The sequence below is a fragment of the Enhydra lutris genome, unplaced genomic scaffold, assembly GCF_002288905.1.
Source record: "Enhydra lutris kenyoni isolate GAN:26980312 unplaced genomic scaffold, ASM228890v2 scaffoldscaffold48, whole genome shotgun sequence".
In the NCBI taxonomy this organism is placed as follows: domain Eukaryota; kingdom Metazoa; phylum Chordata; class Mammalia; order Carnivora; family Mustelidae; genus Enhydra; species Enhydra lutris.
This window is the reverse complement of record NW_019154132.1, coordinates 17,229,898-17,248,363: the sequence shown is the minus strand read 5'-3', so window position 1 is coordinate 17,248,363 and position 18,466 is coordinate 17,229,898. Positions and strand designations below refer to the sequence as shown.

Sequence of the window (18,466 nt, the reverse complement as noted above, 5' to 3'; positions counted from 1 at the left end):
GGCCAGAACCCGAAACCAGGCAGCGATCCTTCAGAGCCTACACTCCTACCCATTAGGTTTCTGTAGTGCGTGTGACCGTATGTGTACAGTGTTTCTCTTAATAGGCTGGTTGTTCACTTAAAAAACTAGGGAACACTGTCCCTGCTAGATGATGATGTGAGATACAGAAAGAAGCATAGTTTTAATTCTTTGTGTTTGTCCAGTGGTGACGTCTTGTGGACATGGCTTGATTCTCCTTTATCACTATCAATTTTTTTAATTACTGTGAATTTTTATACTTTGTCAAACTAGCACTACTCTCGATTTGCTGGTTTTAAAGTGGTGCCATATTGTGTGCCTTGTAAAATTTTAATGATAGCTATGTATGCCCTGGCCTTAAAAGGCTCTGGAAGTATTTTAACTATGTGATTCTAATTATCTAATTTGGATGGGGATCAGGTAATAATGCTTAGAATGTTATCCCTTGCTCACCCTCCCCACCTCTTTCTTACTTTCTTGTAAAGTATTTCGGTCATCTATCGGTCAGGTTTTATTGAACTTTGACTAAAATGTGATACATAATAGTGATTATTCTATGTATGAAATACACTAACAGAACTTAGGAAATTTTAGTGTTCCCTTTTAGAGTTTAATGTGTTTCTTATGAATTAGGTGGAAACTTAATAAAACTTAGTTCAAGTTAGTCATAGGGAATTGATGAACCAGTGATAACCTGTCGAGCACCCCCCAATATTTGGAACACCTCCAAGAATTAGGAAATAAGTAAAAGTGACCTCTAAATAATAATGCATAGGTGGAGTTCATATACTTTACTTTTAGGAAGCGTTTCGACCCCTTGCCACCTCTCAAATGCACTTTCTTAGCGGCAGTTAAATTAGCAAGGTTAGCCGGCTGCCCGCCACCCGTATGTGTCTGCGGTAAGACAGGCTGCCGTGGCGGGTGGCCTGCGGTGCATACGTAGCGACGGCAGTGTGCCCGGAGGAAAGAGCCGCAGCTGAGCCCACTTAACTCCTGGAACAGATCCGTCTGTGTATTTTAACTTTCTTCAAGAGTTTTTTCAAACCAATATCCATCTTTTTTTTTTTTTTTTAAGAATTATAATCAGAATTGTAAGTGTAAAACATTTGGAGAGCCATTCTGTCAGAAGTGATTTGAAGTATTTTGGGGGTATAGAGATGAGATTTTAGGTTACTATTTGTTTATATAAGATGCTTCTACTTTGGGGAAATTAATTAAATGAATTAATGTTCCCCAATTTCAGAGATCATAGTTGGGACAAAGTATAAATTATAATTTTGTCATTTTAACCTATCCATGTGTATATACTTTGCTTTTGTTTAATCAGCTGTGAATCAGTATTGAAGAAAATAGATTCTGGAGTCAGATCTAGTTGAAACTCACGTATTTTGTTAAATATGTGGCTGTGAGCAAAGTACCTCTCAAGCCTTAGTCTCCTCAAATGTTCAGAAATAATTACTGAGCAACTGCTGTCCGTGGTGCACTATTTTAGGAGTTAGGGATACCTCAGTGAACTTAAGAGTGTTAAAAAAAAAATCGTGGTCCTCATGGAACTTCCATTCTAGCTGGGAGACAGTAGAAGAATATTAATAGCACCTATATTCTAGAGGTATTTTTTGAGATTAAGGCAATGCATATAAAATTTCCAGTCTATAGTTTGTAAAATTTGGGCGTCTTATTTTTAGTGTTTGATTCTTGTGACTAGTTTTGTGTTCGGATAAAGTGAAGTTTGAGGGTATTGGTTATCTCAAGTTGATGACTAGTAATAATTTTTCATTGGTGATGTTGAGTATATTAATTTTCTCTAATATTGTTAAGAGGTACAGAGGAATAGAGGAATGGAATTAATCTCATCGAAAAATGTTCTTTGCTTTCCTTTCCACCAGCCACCAAAAAAGACATCTAAAAGAGAAAAACCTAAACAGAAAGCTACTTCTAAAAGTAAGAAAACCGTAAAAAGTGCTAATGTTAAGAAGGCAGATAGCAGCACCACCAAGAAGAATCAAAACAGTTCCAAAAAAGGTATGTTAGAATGACACATTTTCAGCAACTCTAAAGGTAGAACTCATGTGCTTTAACAGTTTTGAAGTGTGTGTGGCAAATAAACTGCCAAGAAAATTGCCTGGTGGCGGGGAAGGTATACCAGTTTTTTTTAATAATTGTAATTTTTCAAAATTGACAAAATGTCAGTGGATGTTATATACCTAATTTATGGAGTGGTGATGTATCATCTTACCTGATAACCCTTTTGAGAATCTAATGAAAGCTTATCTTACTTTTAGAAAGTGAATCCGAGGATAGTTCAGATGATGAACCTTTAATTAAAAAATTAAAGAAACCTCCTACAGATGAAGAGTTAAAGGAAACCGTGAAGAAGTTACTGGCCAGTGCCAACTTGGAGGAAGTCACGATGAAGCAGATTTGCAAGGAGGTAATTGGACAAATACTTGGGTCATTTTGTTTTAATTTGAAAAATTCTTCCACTCAGCCCTCAGTTCAAAAAGCAGGATTCTTGTGTGGATGTGTTCACTCACTAAATGTCTGCTGAACTGTTACATGCCAGGCGTCCTCACGGTGCTGGGATGCTGCTTTCAGTCAGTCGAAGTCTCTGCCCTATTGAAATTACTTCATAAATGACAGTAGGATGTGCACAGCGAAGAAAGTTGAAGTGATACATTCCAAACCACAGAGAAAACTTGCTTTTCCTGATCTGGAAACTATTTTTACTGATGCATCCTTAGGTTATATTAATTTAGAAGAGCAGTCTCGAGGTGCCTGGCTCGCTCAGTTGGAGGAGCCTCTGACTCTTGATCCTTGGGATTGTGAGTTTGAGCCCCATGTTAGGTGTAGAGATTAAGATTACTTGGATAAATCGGTATTTTAAAAGACAATCTCATGTACCACCTTATTTTCAGCATTAGTTATAAGACGCTGTAGATCAGGATTTTAGCTCAGACTTCTGTGAGAAGTTTTTCTGATACGCAGAAAATAAAATGTCCCTAGTCTTGAATATGATTCCATAGAGATTCCATACCCTAGATCAAAATTGGGAGATTTTAGAATCTAGTGTGTCATGGTTAAACCAAATTAAAATTTCAAATGTACTGAAGGTGAAATATTATATACTTTTTTAAGACCTTGATAATTGTTTTGTTTGTTCATTTAACATTCACTGAGCCATACTGTGTACCAGGCACTGGGATGGATTTGGGGGTAAAGCCGGGAAATCTATTACTTGGCTGTTGGGGGCTTGCTGTTAGGTGAGATAGGAGATGGCTGTTGCAATGAGTTGGGGACAGTTGGTAAGGGCTGGACTGGAAGAGTGCAGAAGGTGGCACACCGCCACAGAAGAAACTGCACCTGCTTGGGCCTGGGAGGGGGAAAGAGATCCTAGAGCATCAGCTGCGCCATACAGTCGAGCAGCATGGACACATGTGCATAAAATAGGACAGTGACCACAAGGAATAGTAATTTCTTTGGCTGAAGACTAGAGTTGGAAAGAAGTCTTCACAGGAGTTAGGGAAGAAAAGGACAAGTTTCGTAGAACTCATATATGTCTTATTGCAGAGTTTAGTTTTTTCCCTGAAATTAATGGGAGAATTGGGAGGCTCAGTGGGGTATTGGGAGCTGATCGTCAGGGGCCAACACAATCTGATTTTTGAGAGTCATCCCAGACAAATTGAGGACAGAATAAAGAATGGGATGATAGTCATGAAACCCCGGTTTGTTATAATCAAAGTTACAGGGTGGCCATAACCAAGTCAGAAATCAAGAGAGCCTGGTGAGCGTTGGCTCAGCTGTGGGTGTTAGGGCGCGGCTACATTAACCATCTAGGGAACAGAACAAAGGGTACATTCTGAAAAAAAGAGAAGCTTTGTTCTAGACATTATGAGATGAGGTGCTGGGAACATCCAAGTGAGAGAAACTGTGACCATTGTAATTCTTCCAAGGTAGGAGAGAGAGACTGGGGTACTGCTGGGAGTTAAATCCAGAAGTCTAGATTAGATAAGGTGGCCCAGGCAAGAAGATAGAGGTAAGCAAAGGACAAAGTCCTGGAAACCACTCACATCAGAGTTGAGAAGTGATTTCTACAAAATATGAAAAACTGTAGAGAGGTGCTGTCAAAGCCGAGAAAGAGGGGAGACAGTTTCCAGAAGGGGAAGGTCATGCCCTCCAGGGCACAATGGGCAAGGGCTATGGAGAACAGCTAGGGTTCAGGGAGGGGGGCTAGAAATGCCCTGTAAACGTGAAAACGCACTTTCCCTACTTGAAGATAAAAGTTTAAATATTTTTGCTTATTAGCTTGACAAAATATGAATACTAACAGTTTTCATGCTTGGTAAGGGTATAGGGAGACATACTCATGCTTAAAGTTGTAACAACTTTGGAGAACAATTAAGTAGTATCTTAAAATTTAAATTGCAAATGCCCTTTAACCTAGCAATTCCATTTCTAGGTCTCTATGCTAAAGACATAGTCACATCTGCACAGAATGATTACAGTAATGTTCAGCATGTCTGTTAATATTGAAAAATCAGAACCTAACTGGCCATCAATAGGGAAATGTTTAAACTGGTACATTGGTATTTTTGGAATTTTATGTAGCAGTTCAAAAGAACATGGAAAAACCTCCCAGGTATTGTCAACTTTTTTAAAACATATAGACTATTACCCATCTATGTAAATACCGAAGACAATATTGCCATTGATACATTTATGTGTTTGTGTAAAAACTTGTTTTTTAAAGGTCTGGAAGAATACACAGCGAACCGATAACTGGTTTCCTCTGAGGGAAGGGACAAGGGCAGAGTGGAGAGAGATGAGTTCTGTGCCTTTAACTTTTGTGAAGACATTTTATGTAATTTTTTTTTTTTTTTTAAGATTTATTTATTTACTTAGAGATCACAAGTAGGCAGAGAAGCAGGCAGAGAGAGAGAGGAGGAAGCAGGCTCCCTGCTGAGCAGAGAGCCCAATGCGGGGCGTGATCCCAGGACCCTGGGATCATGAGCTGAGCCGAAGGCAGAGGCTTTAACCCACTGAGCCACCCAGGCGCCCCGACACTTTATGTAATTTTTTGAGGGGATTATTAACAACATGGAGAGGTCAGGTGAGGAGGACTTGTGGGGTTTTTTGGACTCAGCAAGTAGGAGATAATCATTCACGTAGTAAGAGGAATTTCGAGGACAGTAAATGCAAGGGTTATTTACCATTGGATTGAGAATGAATTACTAGGGAGGAAAGTGAATAAATTAAAGCTTCTGTTTTGAGCAGCTTGCTTTAGAAAGGAAATTGTAGCTAAATGGAAGGTGGGGATACAAGCTGATGAAAGATTTTTAAGAAGGTCATGGAGAGAAAGCACATGCATATATTAGGCTTGGAGATGGTGCTGGGATGGCAGGGGAGATTTCCGGAAAGGGTCCTGGCAGAGGTAAAGGACATGGGGGATATTGATAGATCCAGATACAAACAAGCTAGAGGGGAAGAGGTAGGTCAGAAAGTTGAAGGAATGCAAAATGGTGGCTTCTTGGCCAAGAGCGAAAGGGAGAAAGGGATGAAAAGGCCATCGACGGGAATGCAGGAGGAGCTGATAAAGTATTCGGAGGGATTGCTAGAGAGGCTCCGGCATTGGACACCAAGAACTTGAAATGGGACCAATCTTTCATTATTTTTTTTTTCAAATATTTTATTGATTTGAGAGAGAACAAGTGGGGTGAGGGGCAGAGGGAGCAGAGCAGGGAGCCCGACTCAGGGTCCCTGAGCTGAAGGCAGACGCTTAACCAACTGAACCACCCAGGCGCCTCTGGACCCGTCCTTTAAAAGTTGTGTAGAGAAGTTGGTAGGTAGACCCGTTCCAGGCCAGAGCTGTGCAGGGGAAGAACGAGGGGGAACAACTGGTGTGATGTAAATGATTGATTCTTCGCAGGAATTGGCGGACCACAGCCTGTGGGCCGGATCTATCTTCCCGCCTGCTTTTGTAAATAGTTTAATGTGACAACAAGCACATCCATTCTTGCCAGCGTGTCTGTGGCACCTTTCACACCGCAGTGTCATAGTGGAGTGGTTGTGATGGAAACTGTTCCTGGAAAAGCTGAAACCATTCACTGTCTGTCCCTTCACTGAAAAACTGTCCTTACCTTCACTGCACCTCAGGAGTGAGGCCTGTGGTGCGAATGGAGTCAGCCCAGAATTCACTGTCAAGTTAGGCTATGGGAGCCAGTTGACAGAAGAGAGGGATATCTGGAAAGGTCTAGGAGTAGAGCACTCCTGAGACCACCCGGATCTCGGGGATTTCACTTGGGGGAGGGGATGGAGTGGTGGAGTGGAGGCCGAGGCTCGTCAGAGTTCAAGTTGAGGAGCCTCAGTCGTGTTGGAGGACGTAACAGAGAAGCGTAAGGGAGTCTCTAGGAAACATCGGACAGAACCCGCCAATATAAAGAGCTTAGTTCCCTTACTGGAGATCTGAGTGTTGGCCTCGCCTGCGTCTGTTAGCTCCGCTGAGATTCCCAGTAGCGCGTACAACAGTGAGAGTGTTCACACACTGATTTACCGTCTGCTCGTTTTGGGTCTGGTGAGCGACTTTCCTGAGCGCACGTGCAGCTGTTCGCACGCAGCCTCCGTTTCTTTATCCAAAGGGGTAAAGCATATCACTGGATTTCTAAATCTATTTTTAACCTTTTCCTTTTTACCATAGGTATATGAAAATTATCCTGCTTATGATTTAACTGAAAGAAAAGATTTCATAAAAACAACTGTTAAAGAGGTAAGTATCTCCATCTTTTCTAATTTTGATCATTTTTGAACATCTAAGACAAAGGAATGATGTATATCAAATACTGCGTATTTTTCAAAATATTCATGTCACTAAATTTATCATTTGACCCTCAAATTTTTTCAAGATAGGTGGGGAAAATATTTTTCCCATTGTAAAGCTTAAAAATACAGTCCGAATAGTAGGGACTAAAGCATTGTCAGGCTCGCAGTGTATGTGGGCAGCTGGGGGCGTCCCCAGTACTCCCACAGCCACGTGAGCACAGTTGCTGTCCCCCAGAGGCAGAAGAGTCACAGTAGCTAGAGTTTGATATTGGTCCCTACAGATTTCTCAAGGTCACCGTTTAAAAATTGGAGGGGGGATATGATTTTTGTGTTTCTGATGTGCTTTGAGCATAGGAAAATGATGTTTCTCTCATTGCAGCTGATTTCCTGAGGCAGAGGAGACAGATGACTTGTCCCGTGGATGTAAAGATCTGATTTATACCATTATACCAGCAAAGAGAATGTATTTCCTTTTCTAAATCCCTGCAGGCATTGTGTTGGTAGAACTTATTGCCGATCTTTTTATCTTGAGTGTTAAAGTAAATTTGAGTTTGTTGTTTTAAATTGCATTTCTATGCAGTTTTTAGTTTAAAATTTTGCATGGCAGTAACTGTTCCTTGCTTTTATAGCTGTATTTTGTACATTTTGGATTTCTTTATATGAGATCGTAGATTCTCGAACTGTTGTAGTTTTTAGCGCGCTTGGTAGGAGTCGCTTGTTTCGGGTCTACTTTTAATCAAGTAGAACAAACTGACATTTATACATGCAGAGACTGTGGCAGTATTTAGTACACGGAATATTTTGAATACACATCTGTCAGTGGCGGTGTGTTCATATTAAAAATACACAGGCTTCAGCTACTGAGATTAAATTGGAAATTTTCTGCATGTGTATATACGTCAAATTGTCAGCATGACAAAAGTGACAGATGTTATTTTTGTATTTTTAAAAACAAATTTGTTGTATATAAAGTTTTTTTATTTCTTTTGTGCAGATCACTTTTTAAACTCCTCTAGGTAGGTATCTTTGCAGTTATAAACTATGAAATGTCAGTGTTCGGCCATATGGTATGACTGAGCAGTGAAAGTCCGAATTCAGTGGAGAAAACACTGAAGGAACAGACCGTTCTCTGCTTTGCCTCAGAAGGGTCATCAGTGTGTGGTTCTAGTGTTGATTCTGCAAGTGTCTGTAGATACATTTTATATTAGGGATCAACCAGATCAATACACCAGAACTTCAAAATTTGGGGACAGGGTGGGAGTAAGTACAAGCACATTTGGCTTATAATAAATGAACTGATTTTTATTAACTGCTTTTGCCCATATAAAATGCTGATATTTACAGGAAACCGGGCCACCTTTATAATTATGATAAATGTACCAAGTATAATGCTAGAAGATAATGTGTAGGCAATAGTGGGTATCTCTGACACAGTATTTCTCAAAAGTGATAAAAGAGTTATTTTTAACATTAAAGAAGTTTAATGTATGTGTGGAATCAGGGCTTTTGGGTTTTAAATTTTGGCCAATCAGGATTCTAGGTGATCAGTATACAGGCCACTCCTGAATGAGACTATTTTGTCTTTTAAATTGTCTTAATCAGTTTATTGAATAATCTCTGAATTTTAAAGTAAAACAATGCTACTTATGAGAGAACTAGGCCTTTGATAAACCATTTGAGCATTTAAAATAAAAATCCATCCATACAAATGGTGTGTTAGGGTTTTTAACAGGCTTGTTTATTGATAAATGCAAATGAATGGAGTAAACAACTAAATGAGACCCAAGAATTGGCCTTTGATTTTAAATATTTAATTTGTTCCTATAAACCTTGTCAATAAAAATAATAAATCCATGCTCTTGTCTCCTGCATTACTGTCTTACGGTTCTTGTAGCATTTCCCCCCAGCTGAGGAATTCAGAACAGGTTTTTAGGTGGATTTAGCCCCACGGTCCCAGTTAATTTGGAGTGCTGTTCAGTGATAACGGCCCACGGTTACATGAGCAAGTACACGATGGAGAGGCCACCAAGGAAAACCAGGAAGTGATCTCACAGAAGGTAGGTGAGTACAGTTACTGTTTATTTTAGATCATTTACTTGAAAAGGGGTGAGCAGAGTAAGACCCAGGAACTAAAAACAAAGTCTACAGAAGGTTTGGAGGAGAGGGGACGGGTGAGGTTGCATGGGGAAGGCGTAGCTGAATCGAGTGCACTCGTCACTATACAGTACACAGAGTATTTGAAAAACAAGTCTAGTTTTTATTAAGTAGTTATACACAACCAGCTGTTCACAATCTGCAGTTGAAACACTGTATTCACTGCTATTCAATTACAAAATCTTCAAACAGTGAAAAACCATAATCAAGAGGAAAAGTACCGTGGTTCCTTAACGAAAAAAAGTCAAATGATGTCACTTAAGACAGGAAATTTTTTACATACACATTTACTGTACTTCAGCTAACGAGGTTTGCTTAGAGCACAGTACAAGTTTAAGTGCCCAGAGACTAAACACTTGTGAGCCATTTCAAACTTAAAATACTTTGCATTTACCACTGAACACATGCTATTCTTTAAACATTTTAATACATAGTATTTTAAAGCAGAATACTTCCCAATCAGTACCAGTGACTCTAAATCTCAGCATTTTGCTGTGTTAACCCAACTTTGAAACCGACTTACTGCTGTTTGCTTTTCTGTGTTTGTATCATACTCTGATGAGGACGGATGTGTCTAAGTTCTGTGTAAAGTTTGCATAAAATACTATTTCTACTTACAAGCGGACTTTAAATTTTAAAAATACCTAATATTTTGCAAAGTCTTTAAAATCCTTTTGAGTCCCTTTTTGAAGCAGACTAATATAATTGAAAGAACTGTTCAGACTTTTTAAAACAAAAGCACTAAAGTTACCATCCACTTTTCTAATTTGGCAAGATAAGCATCCTGAAGACCCTGAAATCATTGTTTTAAATGAATTATTTTGTCATGAGTGAAAAAAGGAAAACGTGTCTGCCATGTTCTCAGGCTTTTAAGATATGGCTTTAAATGTGTAATATTTACCAGGATATCACATTCTTCTGCAGTTTTCCAGTGGACCTGCCTATGGAATACTGAAAACATGATGCTGTAAAAAATACTCTTAAGAGTTTGAATCTGTTATTTGAAAAAGAGGCAGTAGAGGGGTTTTTTTTATTAAAGTATTCTGACAAGAAAGATCTTTTTGCTAGTGGTTGCCAAAAGTAAGGCTGTTTAAAGTGTACCATCCACCCCAACTTGGCTCTTAGAAAAAGAACCATATTCTCACTGGCCTAAAGTATGAAGACTGTACTATCTCTACCCCATTCTAAGTAAGAGAATACCTGTGCTGTTTAAGGGAGTGAAAATTTTGCTGTTTTGCCAATGAGTGCACAAATCTAAAATGTATCACAAAAGATACCTGAATTTAAATTTTTGAATAACCCAATGGAAAGAAATATGTACAATATAAAACAGTCTAGAAGTTTCATTTACTTTCAGCTGAAGAGTTTGTGCTGTATCTGAAACAAAGGTTTGTATCTAAATTTTAAGTAAAAGCTCAATATTGGAGCTCTATGAAAGTCTTAAGGCTCATTGGCAAAGATACTAATAAACTGTCGCAGAAGAAAAATACATGGCTTTATCTGGTATTCTAATGATTGCTGCTTGGTTTCTCAATGTTTGAAAACTGATGAGTCCAACAAAATGTCAGATTTAAAGGGAGTCTCCAACCATGGAAGAAATCCTACCCAAAATCTTAAGGTGCTCTTCTGCCTTATTCTGAAATACAGAAGACTTAGCCCTAATCAACCTGTGGAAAAAGCAAATCTAAGTGCTTCGAAAGGATTCTTGGGGCTAATGCTCTCAGAGAAGGTTTCCGTTTGGTTTTATGAAAGTGAGGTTTAACATGTGTTTCAAACTTTTACCATTTGGGGCACAGAAGAAAGCTGGGTCCAGACAAATTCTATTCAAAATGCTGCGATCTTGCTTGCTTCTCGAACTCCACTCAAATATGCCCCTGTAACAGTCTGTGGAAAATGCCTGTTTGTTGCCTGAAAGAAATAATTGCATAATTGGAGGTCATGTATAAGGATCTCAAATGATGATAATCAGTACAAGCTTATACTTTCTCTGACCCTCAAAGATGGACGGCACTCCTTTGTGCTCTTATGAACACTACGCCCCCATCACTGCCCCTGAACTTCTCTGGTTATCCCACCATACCTCACCAGATCATTCCACAACTTACTCTACAGTCCTGTGAGGTACTGTGTGCCGGTCTTTAGGATACCACCTCTCTATACCATGTGCTGGAACTAAGAGGAATGACTAAGACACATTCACTGCCCCACCCCCACCAGACAAGTAATCTCGCTGTTCGAATCGGCAGCAAGGGAGGCAATGAGCACGAACCCCTCCATCCACAGTTGGAGTTTTGCTAGATGGCGGCAACAGGAGGACAGAGCTGTGTTACTCAATAGGAAGGGGAAAGAAAAGGTGAGGACTGGCAATGGGAGAAGCCCCCTTTCCAGGAGACTAGCTGGAACACAACCAGCAAGCCAAGAAGGGGAAAAAAGTCCCGATCTGCCTTTGGGGGCAGGAACAATGACCAGGTCTGGGAGGCAGCGGTGGGCGAGCTGGTGAGCACGCCTCGAGACGGGGAAGGACACGAAACAGCTCTGTGTGAACTAAGCTATTGCCATGTCACCTGGATGAATGTGGGATGGAGGGAAAAGGTCCGGGGCCAAAGACATCAATAAATGGGGGTAATGTGATCAGGAGGTACTTGCCGTCCAAGTACTAGTGGGAGAGGGGCAGAAACTTCACAGAAATAGGTTTAAAATTGTTCTTTAACTGTGAGGTAAGATCTGTAGGACAGAAGCCCAACAGAGCTGCTCGTGGAAGCAGCTGACTGGCTGCCCAGCCTGTAGTCCTGCTGTGTTCCCACAAAGCTGGCGCTGCAGCCCAATGACTCTACGATAGCCAGCTTTTCAACGATACTCTTCTGGAGTCCTCCAAAAGTCAGGAAGAGAAAAGAACACCCACTCCATTTTCTATGACACTAGAAAATGTGTGTGCTCCTAAGCTAACATACAAAGTCTGAAAACATGAAAGAGCGCTGAGAATTGCCTTTACTCTGCTCCGTCTGGGAAGGGTAGTGGCGTGGGGGTGGGGGTCAAAAGCAACCAGTTCACCCTGCAAAGACTCCTTTTAAAATTCTCAGCCACCGGAGGCATCAAGAACCACAGAGGTTGGGCGTGAGTGGAAACAGGACTGAAGGCTACGAAGAGCAGGTCAGACCCTCACCCGCTCCCACCACCACAGCCAGAGATCTGGGGAGGCAAGGGTAAGGCACCGAACCATGTGGGGATTGAGTCAAGTCTTCATAACCAAGAGCAAAGCTTTCAGCTCCCAGGACGTCAGGAGCTGCCACCGCGCAAAGAGAAACTACATGTTCCCAGAGGAAAGAACTATAGATAGACTGATGTTTGTGGATCTAACCGGCCGCAAGCTTGCGGGCACTCTTGGCATATAAAAATGCCTCGCTCAGATCTAAGCAGTCAAGGGTGGGATATCTGGACATGTGGGAGGCAGAGGCTAAAGGAAACAAAACAGGAACTCAGGAGTCACGAAGAGGATGCTACCAAAAGAATAATTCGAGGACAAGAATGTCCTCATAAAAGAGACAAAATTTACAAAGTCAGTTCAAGGGTGGGAAGGTGAATCTCCCCACAACACGGTAAGATGACAGAAAAGAGTAACAGCAAAGAAAAAAGTCAGATAATCAGTTCAGGAGTTCCAATATATGTAACAGAAGATCTAGAAATGAGGGAAAAAATGTGGGAGAGAATGATCAGAAGTGAAAAATCCAAGGACTGAAGGATATGAGTGTCTAGATTACACACAAGCAAAAATGGGTACAGAAAAAATTAGTGGTAAAACAGCAAAACATTTCTCAACAAAAATAAACCAAGACAGAAGGTATGCCACTTCATACCCATTACGATGGCCATTATCAAAAACCCACAGAAAATCGCGGGGCGCGTGGGTGGCTCAGTTAGTTGAATGTCTGACTCTTGACTTTGGCTCAGGTCAGGATCTCAGGGTCATGAAATTGCACCAAGCGCCAGGTTCCCTCCGGTCAATGCAGAGTCTGCTTGAGATTCTCTCTCCCTCTGACCTTCCCCACCCACCCATACTCTCTCTCTAAAATAATAAATCAGTCTTAAAAAAAGTCTCAAGTGGGGCACCTGTGTGGCTCAGTGGTTGGGCCTCTGCCTTCGGCTCAGGTCATGATCTCAGGGTCCTGGGATTGAGTCCCACATCAGGCTCTCTGCAGGGAGCCTGCTTCCTCCTCTCTCTCTCTCTGCCTGCCTCTCTGCCCACTTGTGATCTCTCTGTCAAATAAATAAAATCTTTAAAAAAAAAAAAAGTCTCAAGTGCCGGAACCTTTGTGACTGCTGGCGGGGTGTAAACTGATGACGTTACTGTAGGAAACAGTGTAGTGGTTCTTCAAAGAGTTAACCAGAGAGGGGCGCCTGGGTGGCTCAGTGGGTTAAAGCCTCTGCCTTTGGCTCAGCTCATGATCCCAGGGTCCTGGGATCGAGCCCTGCATCGGGCTCTCTGCTCAGCAGGGAGTCTGCGTCCCTTCCTCTCTCTGTGCCTGCCTCTCTGCCTACTTGTGTCTACTACTACGGTCTGTCCAATGGATAAATAAAAACTTAAAAAAAAAAAAAAAAAGTTAACCAGAGAGTTAGTGTATGACCCGGCAATGCCTCTTCTGGGCATATGCCCCAGAGAACCCAAAGGAGGTTCCTTAAGATCTGTGCACACCCATGTTCACAGCAGCATTACTCACAGTGGCCAAAAGGTAGTAGCAGCTCAAGCATCCAGGACGTGAATGTGTACACGAAATGTCATCTGTCGGGCGCCTGGGGGGCTCAGTGGGTTAAGCATCTAGCCTCAGCTCAGGTCATGATCTCAGGGTCCTGGGATCAAGCCTGCATCAGGCTCCCTGCTCAGTGGGGGAGCCTGCTTCCCCCTCTCCCTCTCTTGCTCGTACTCTAATAAATACTTTTTTAAAAATGTGATCTATACAAGCAATGGACTATATTCAGTCTTAAAGAGGAAGGATATTCTGACCCGTGCCACAATCTGGATGAACCTTTAAGAACATTCTGCTGAGGGAAATAAGCCAGTCACGAAAGGAAACACACGGTTCCTTCCACTGAGAGGATGAGGCACCCAGAACAATCCGTAGAGACCTAGTAGAGATGTGGCGGCCAGGGGCGGAGGGAGGGGGAGCGGGGAGTGTCGTTTCACTGGGACCGACTATCAGTTCCGCAGGATGAAGATGTTCTGGAGGGGACAGTGGTGATGGGGCACAGCAGCGTCAATGTATTTGATCCCACTGAACTGCAGACCTGAAAACAGGCAAGACGGTAAAAGCCTCATTCCAGATGGAAATGGGCACTGTCGTTCATGGTGTCCAGAACCTGACTGCGGCTACACCAAGACGGGGGAGAGCCAGAGCGCTTCCGTCCCAGCAAGTGTCTCGCAGGGTTGACCACAAGACCCCCAACAGTCTCTGCGAGGCTCATGCAGTGCAGTGGGAGTAACGAGACTCCTCAATATTAGAAACAAGGAAGAAAAATACTTTTAGATCATTTGCCAAAAGCACAATCCATGTAGTTCCTACAGTTTGACTTCTCAGGCCCTGACAAAGAAACTGGATCCCAAAGATGACAGGTGGGGAGTTTGTGACGTCTGTCCACATTAAGTGGAGCTCAGAGAAGCCCAAGCACAAGAACTGTGGGCTGACTGACAGCGACAACTGCCAACTCAACAGAAGTTTTTTATGGACTTAAAAGAAGTTACGATGGTAAACTGTACGTTGTGCATAATCTACCACAGTATAAAACAAACGTTAAAAAGAAAGGAAAGAGTAATCTAGAAAATAAAACGCCAAGCCTGGAGAGCGGGAGGGAAGGAGGGGTCCCTGAGATCAACCAGTGCAGACCAGCACAGCGGCCAGGGGACGCCAGGAAGGGGGTTTCCAAAAGTGGAGCGAACGTGCCGGGTCCCAGGGACTCGGTGGTGCTCTGGGGAGGATGGTGGGGTGGGGGGCTGAGCACTGAGCTACTGAGCACAGGGGCCATGACGACCGTCAAAGCTGCACGAACGCCTTAGCCCTGTAGGAAGCCACGTCACAGGAGCACCGATGCCCTTCCCAAGTGTGAAAGCCCCACACCCCACGGGCCACATCATCAGCCTGAGAGGAAGCCAGCGGCTGAAGTCTGCCTCGTCACATCAGAAGTCAACAGCAGAAATGTTTGGAAACAGGAAGTAAATTCCCGAAGAAACGACAGAAAGGGTTAAAAACAGCTGTCCTGGGAGGGGGAGGAGGGTGCTCTCGAGGGAGCATCTGTTGTCCTGCATCATGATGATTTTTTTTTTTTTAAGCTTTATTTGAGGGAGAGAGAGTGTGCCTGAGTTAGGGGACAGGGAGAGGGAGAGAGTGCAGCAGCCTCCATCCCGGCACGGAGCCCGACTGCGGGGCTCGATCTCACAACCCTGAGATCAGGACCTGAGCTGAAATCAGAGTCAGACGCTTAAGGGACTGCGCCACCAGGGCGTCCCCAGCGTCAGAACACTTTGACCATATCCAACTTTGCTTCAAAACCCTGGACATACCCCACTTCAATTAAAAGAAAGTAACCCAAGTAAAAGGCGTCCGGTTCGGGACCCCGACACACACCTCGCCGGCGAAGAAGACTGTTCCTTGTATCTCCTCGGCGATGATATCGTAGGCTTCTCCGCTCCCGCCCGTCTTCACAAAGCTGTACGCCATCTGGATCCAGGGGTCTGTGCTCCACCGAGTGACAAAATACTTTGTGGGATCTGGGACTTCCTGTGTCAAGCAGAAGGAACCATGAACCAGGATCCAAGAGGGACTGAGACAGCTGTGGCTTAGAGCAGCGACCCCCAGGCCCCCGCCTCTAGAAATGGGATCATCCCTCTGTCCCCTACCGTCCCCTGCATCCATCCAGGCCCCGGACTTGTGTGGCATCCTCTACGCCCCGCCCAAACTCAGCAACCTCCCAACGTCTCACATCTACACCCTCTCCGGCCAGAGACGCAGGCCCCCGCCCGGCCAGCCAGCCCTCACCAGTGGCTAAGACGGGGCGGCCCCTGCGGACGCCCCGGCAAGTGCTGCGATGGCAGAAGAGGGGCCGGTGGGCCGGAGCAGAAGGGACGGGGCAGCCCTAGGACGCGCTGGAGTCCTCAACAGCCTTCACAGAACGGCCATAGGACGCTCTGTTTCACGTTCACTAATTTTCAAATAATTCTGTGCTTCGGACAGGCACCAGCGGAAAAGTATTTCTACAGAAACAATGTGCTCAGTTCCAAATAACTAGCATGAAAATAAGTTTTGGGGCAAAAACCCCAAGTGAGGGACAACTGTAAGATATAATCACATCACGTAGACTAAGCAACACCCCCCCCACCAGGGAGGCCTCTCTTTCTCTAATTTATGTAACTTTTGAGTCATTTCAGTTCTTTCTACTCCCACTCCTTTATTTGAAAAAGACAGAAGCCGCGCCATTTCCAGGTCTCCAGAAATCGTGAGATTTGGTAGACTGGCAAATAGGGAGTACCCTGAGCTCCTCGGAGAAAAGACAGAGAAGGGATGAGCTGCGTCTGTGGGGTGGGCGAAAATTCTGGACAATACTCCTTCGGAAGGGAAGTTGTCAAAGCTTGCTGGGGTGAGGGTTGATCCCGGACGTCAGGGAAATGCGGAGCTTCCCCCACGCCCGGGAAAGCGGGGCCATGGCGCCGCTGCAGCGCACACACTCGCCCGGGAGCCGCTCAGACCAGCACGACCTCTGCAGGAATCACGTGCAAATTCCACATTTTGGGCAGTTCCTTCCACATTTTGGGCAGTTGCCCAGCGAACAGCCACGCTCTGTGGATTAGCATAAAAAAGGGAGGGAGGGAGGAAGGAAGGGAGTGCGTGATGTGAGCAAAAAAGGAAGACAGTGGTGTGAAAGGTGGCAGGAACAGCGCTGCCGGCTCGTGGGTGTCCCTCTAAAATTCCTATGTTGCTGCCCCTCACCCCAGTACCTCCGAAGGGGACGCTATCTGAGAACGGGCCGTCCGTGAGGGAATCACGTTAGAGCCTCAGGGTGGGCTCTAACCCAGGAGGACTGGTGTCCTTATGAGAAGAGGGGAGGACACAGACAAGCACAGGGGGAAGGGCGGGTGAGGTCACAGGGAGCGGCGGCCATCTGCAGGCCAAGGAGGGCGGGCGGCCTCTGAAGGAACCAGACCCGCAGGCACCTGCTCTTGGACTTCAGGCTCCAGCCCGGGGAGAAAATCGGTGGCTGTGGTTTAAACCACCCAGTCTGTTGTCTGCCACGCTGGCCCGTGTGGACCGGCGCAGGCACGGAGGAGGGAGGCTGGACCAGGGAAGGAGGAAGTACGCAGCCCCTGCGATCGCCTTCATCCTTGGGGCTCCCGCTGCAGAGCGCGCGCTGGTTCTCTGACCTGCTCCTTGAACAGCTCCCGGAGCACGGCCATGCACAGCTGCAGCACCTGCTTGTCGTCCAGGGTCCTGACGGACGCCACGGCCTCCCCGGCGACCACCGACATCAGCACGCTGTGCTGCTTCTGCAGACGCGAGAGGAAGGCTCGAGCAGTTCACGTTCTCTGCTTTCAGGACGGAAGTCCCCAGTCCCCGTGCTTGCAAGCACCCCTCACCCCCCAACCCCGCGGCCCCTCCTGCCCCTCCTCCTCCTCCTCTCAGTCCCCAGCCTGCTTCCCTCACAAAACTCCTTATTCATCTAGACATTTTGTCGTTCACGGAGAAGCTCAGGAAGGAGGGTAAATAGGAAGTTCAGGGATGCTCTAGGCTTTCCCCTTGTATGAACTTGTTCTAGAAGAAACAGAGGGGGCGCCTGGGTGGCTCAGTGGGTTAAAGCCTCTGCCTTCGGCTCAGGTCATGGTCCCAGGGTCCTGGGATCGAGGCCCGCATCGGGCTCTCTGCTCCGCGGGGAGCCTGCTTCCTCCTCTCTCTCTCTGACTGCCTCTCTGCCTACTTGTGATCTCTCTGTCAAATAAATAAATAAAATCTTTAAAAAAAAAAAAGAAGAAACAGAGGATGGAGAAGGGGTGTCTGAAGGTAAAATAAGGGAAAAATCCTTCTCATATGGTAAAGAAATTTTGCCCATGGCTCCCAAGGGAAACCTTTTAAGATGAAGTTTCTTGGGAGGAAGAAGAAAAGGGAACAACAAGGGTGATCCTTCTGCAGGAAACAGTAGTACCTCTCCCGTCCCAGGCCCGCCCCTCGCCCTCCGATCGCTTCGGGCGACCCCCAGCCTGCCCTCCTCTGGGCCGCTCACAGGAGGACCCTCGAGAGCGGTGTTCAGGTCCCACTCATCACCGTGCTGTGCTGACTCACCCCACACGGCCCGAGAGACCAGTTTCCTAAAGCAACTGATCCATTGCCCGGGGAGCAACGACTGCCCTTGAAGAGCACATGGCACACGGCGGGGCTGCTGCAGGACAACGTCCCAGGCCAAGCATCCTCAAGCACAGCAACACGGAGTCAGAGCGTCCACCGTG

General features: G+C 44.8%; 2 protein-coding genes across 2 annotated transcripts in view; one reads left to right on the top strand and one right to left on the bottom strand.

Moving 5' to 3' along the window:
• The window catches only part of LOC111156659 (DEK proto-oncogene), a 32,604-nt gene extending 23,783 nt beyond the window's left edge, over positions 1 to 8,821 (top strand). Inside the window, exons 8-11 of the mRNA XM_022517688.1 lie at positions 1,905 to 2,040; positions 2,301 to 2,449; positions 6,710 to 6,778; positions 7,211 to 8,821. Of these exons, the coding sequence (XP_022373396.1) occupies positions 1,905 to 2,040; positions 2,301 to 2,449; positions 6,710 to 6,778; positions 7,211 to 7,222 (366 nt within the window). The 3' untranslated portion in view covers positions 7,223 to 8,821. The remainder of the gene's footprint in view (positions 1 to 1,904; positions 2,041 to 2,300; positions 2,450 to 6,709; positions 6,779 to 7,210) is intronic.
• A 246-nt stretch (positions 8,822 to 9,067) lies between these two features.
• Positions 9,068 to 18,466, bottom strand: part of LOC111156658 (lysine demethylase 1B) — a 63,483-nt gene continuing 54,084 nt past the window's right edge. Inside the window, exons 19-21 of the mRNA XM_022517686.1 lie at positions 17,390 to 17,512; positions 15,600 to 15,752; positions 9,068 to 10,893 (exon numbers count right to left, since the gene is read on the bottom strand). Of these exons, the coding sequence (XP_022373394.1) occupies positions 10,810 to 10,893; positions 15,600 to 15,752; positions 17,390 to 17,512 (360 nt within the window). The 3' untranslated portion in view covers positions 9,068 to 10,809. The remainder of the gene's footprint in view (positions 10,894 to 15,599; positions 15,753 to 17,389; positions 17,513 to 18,466) is intronic.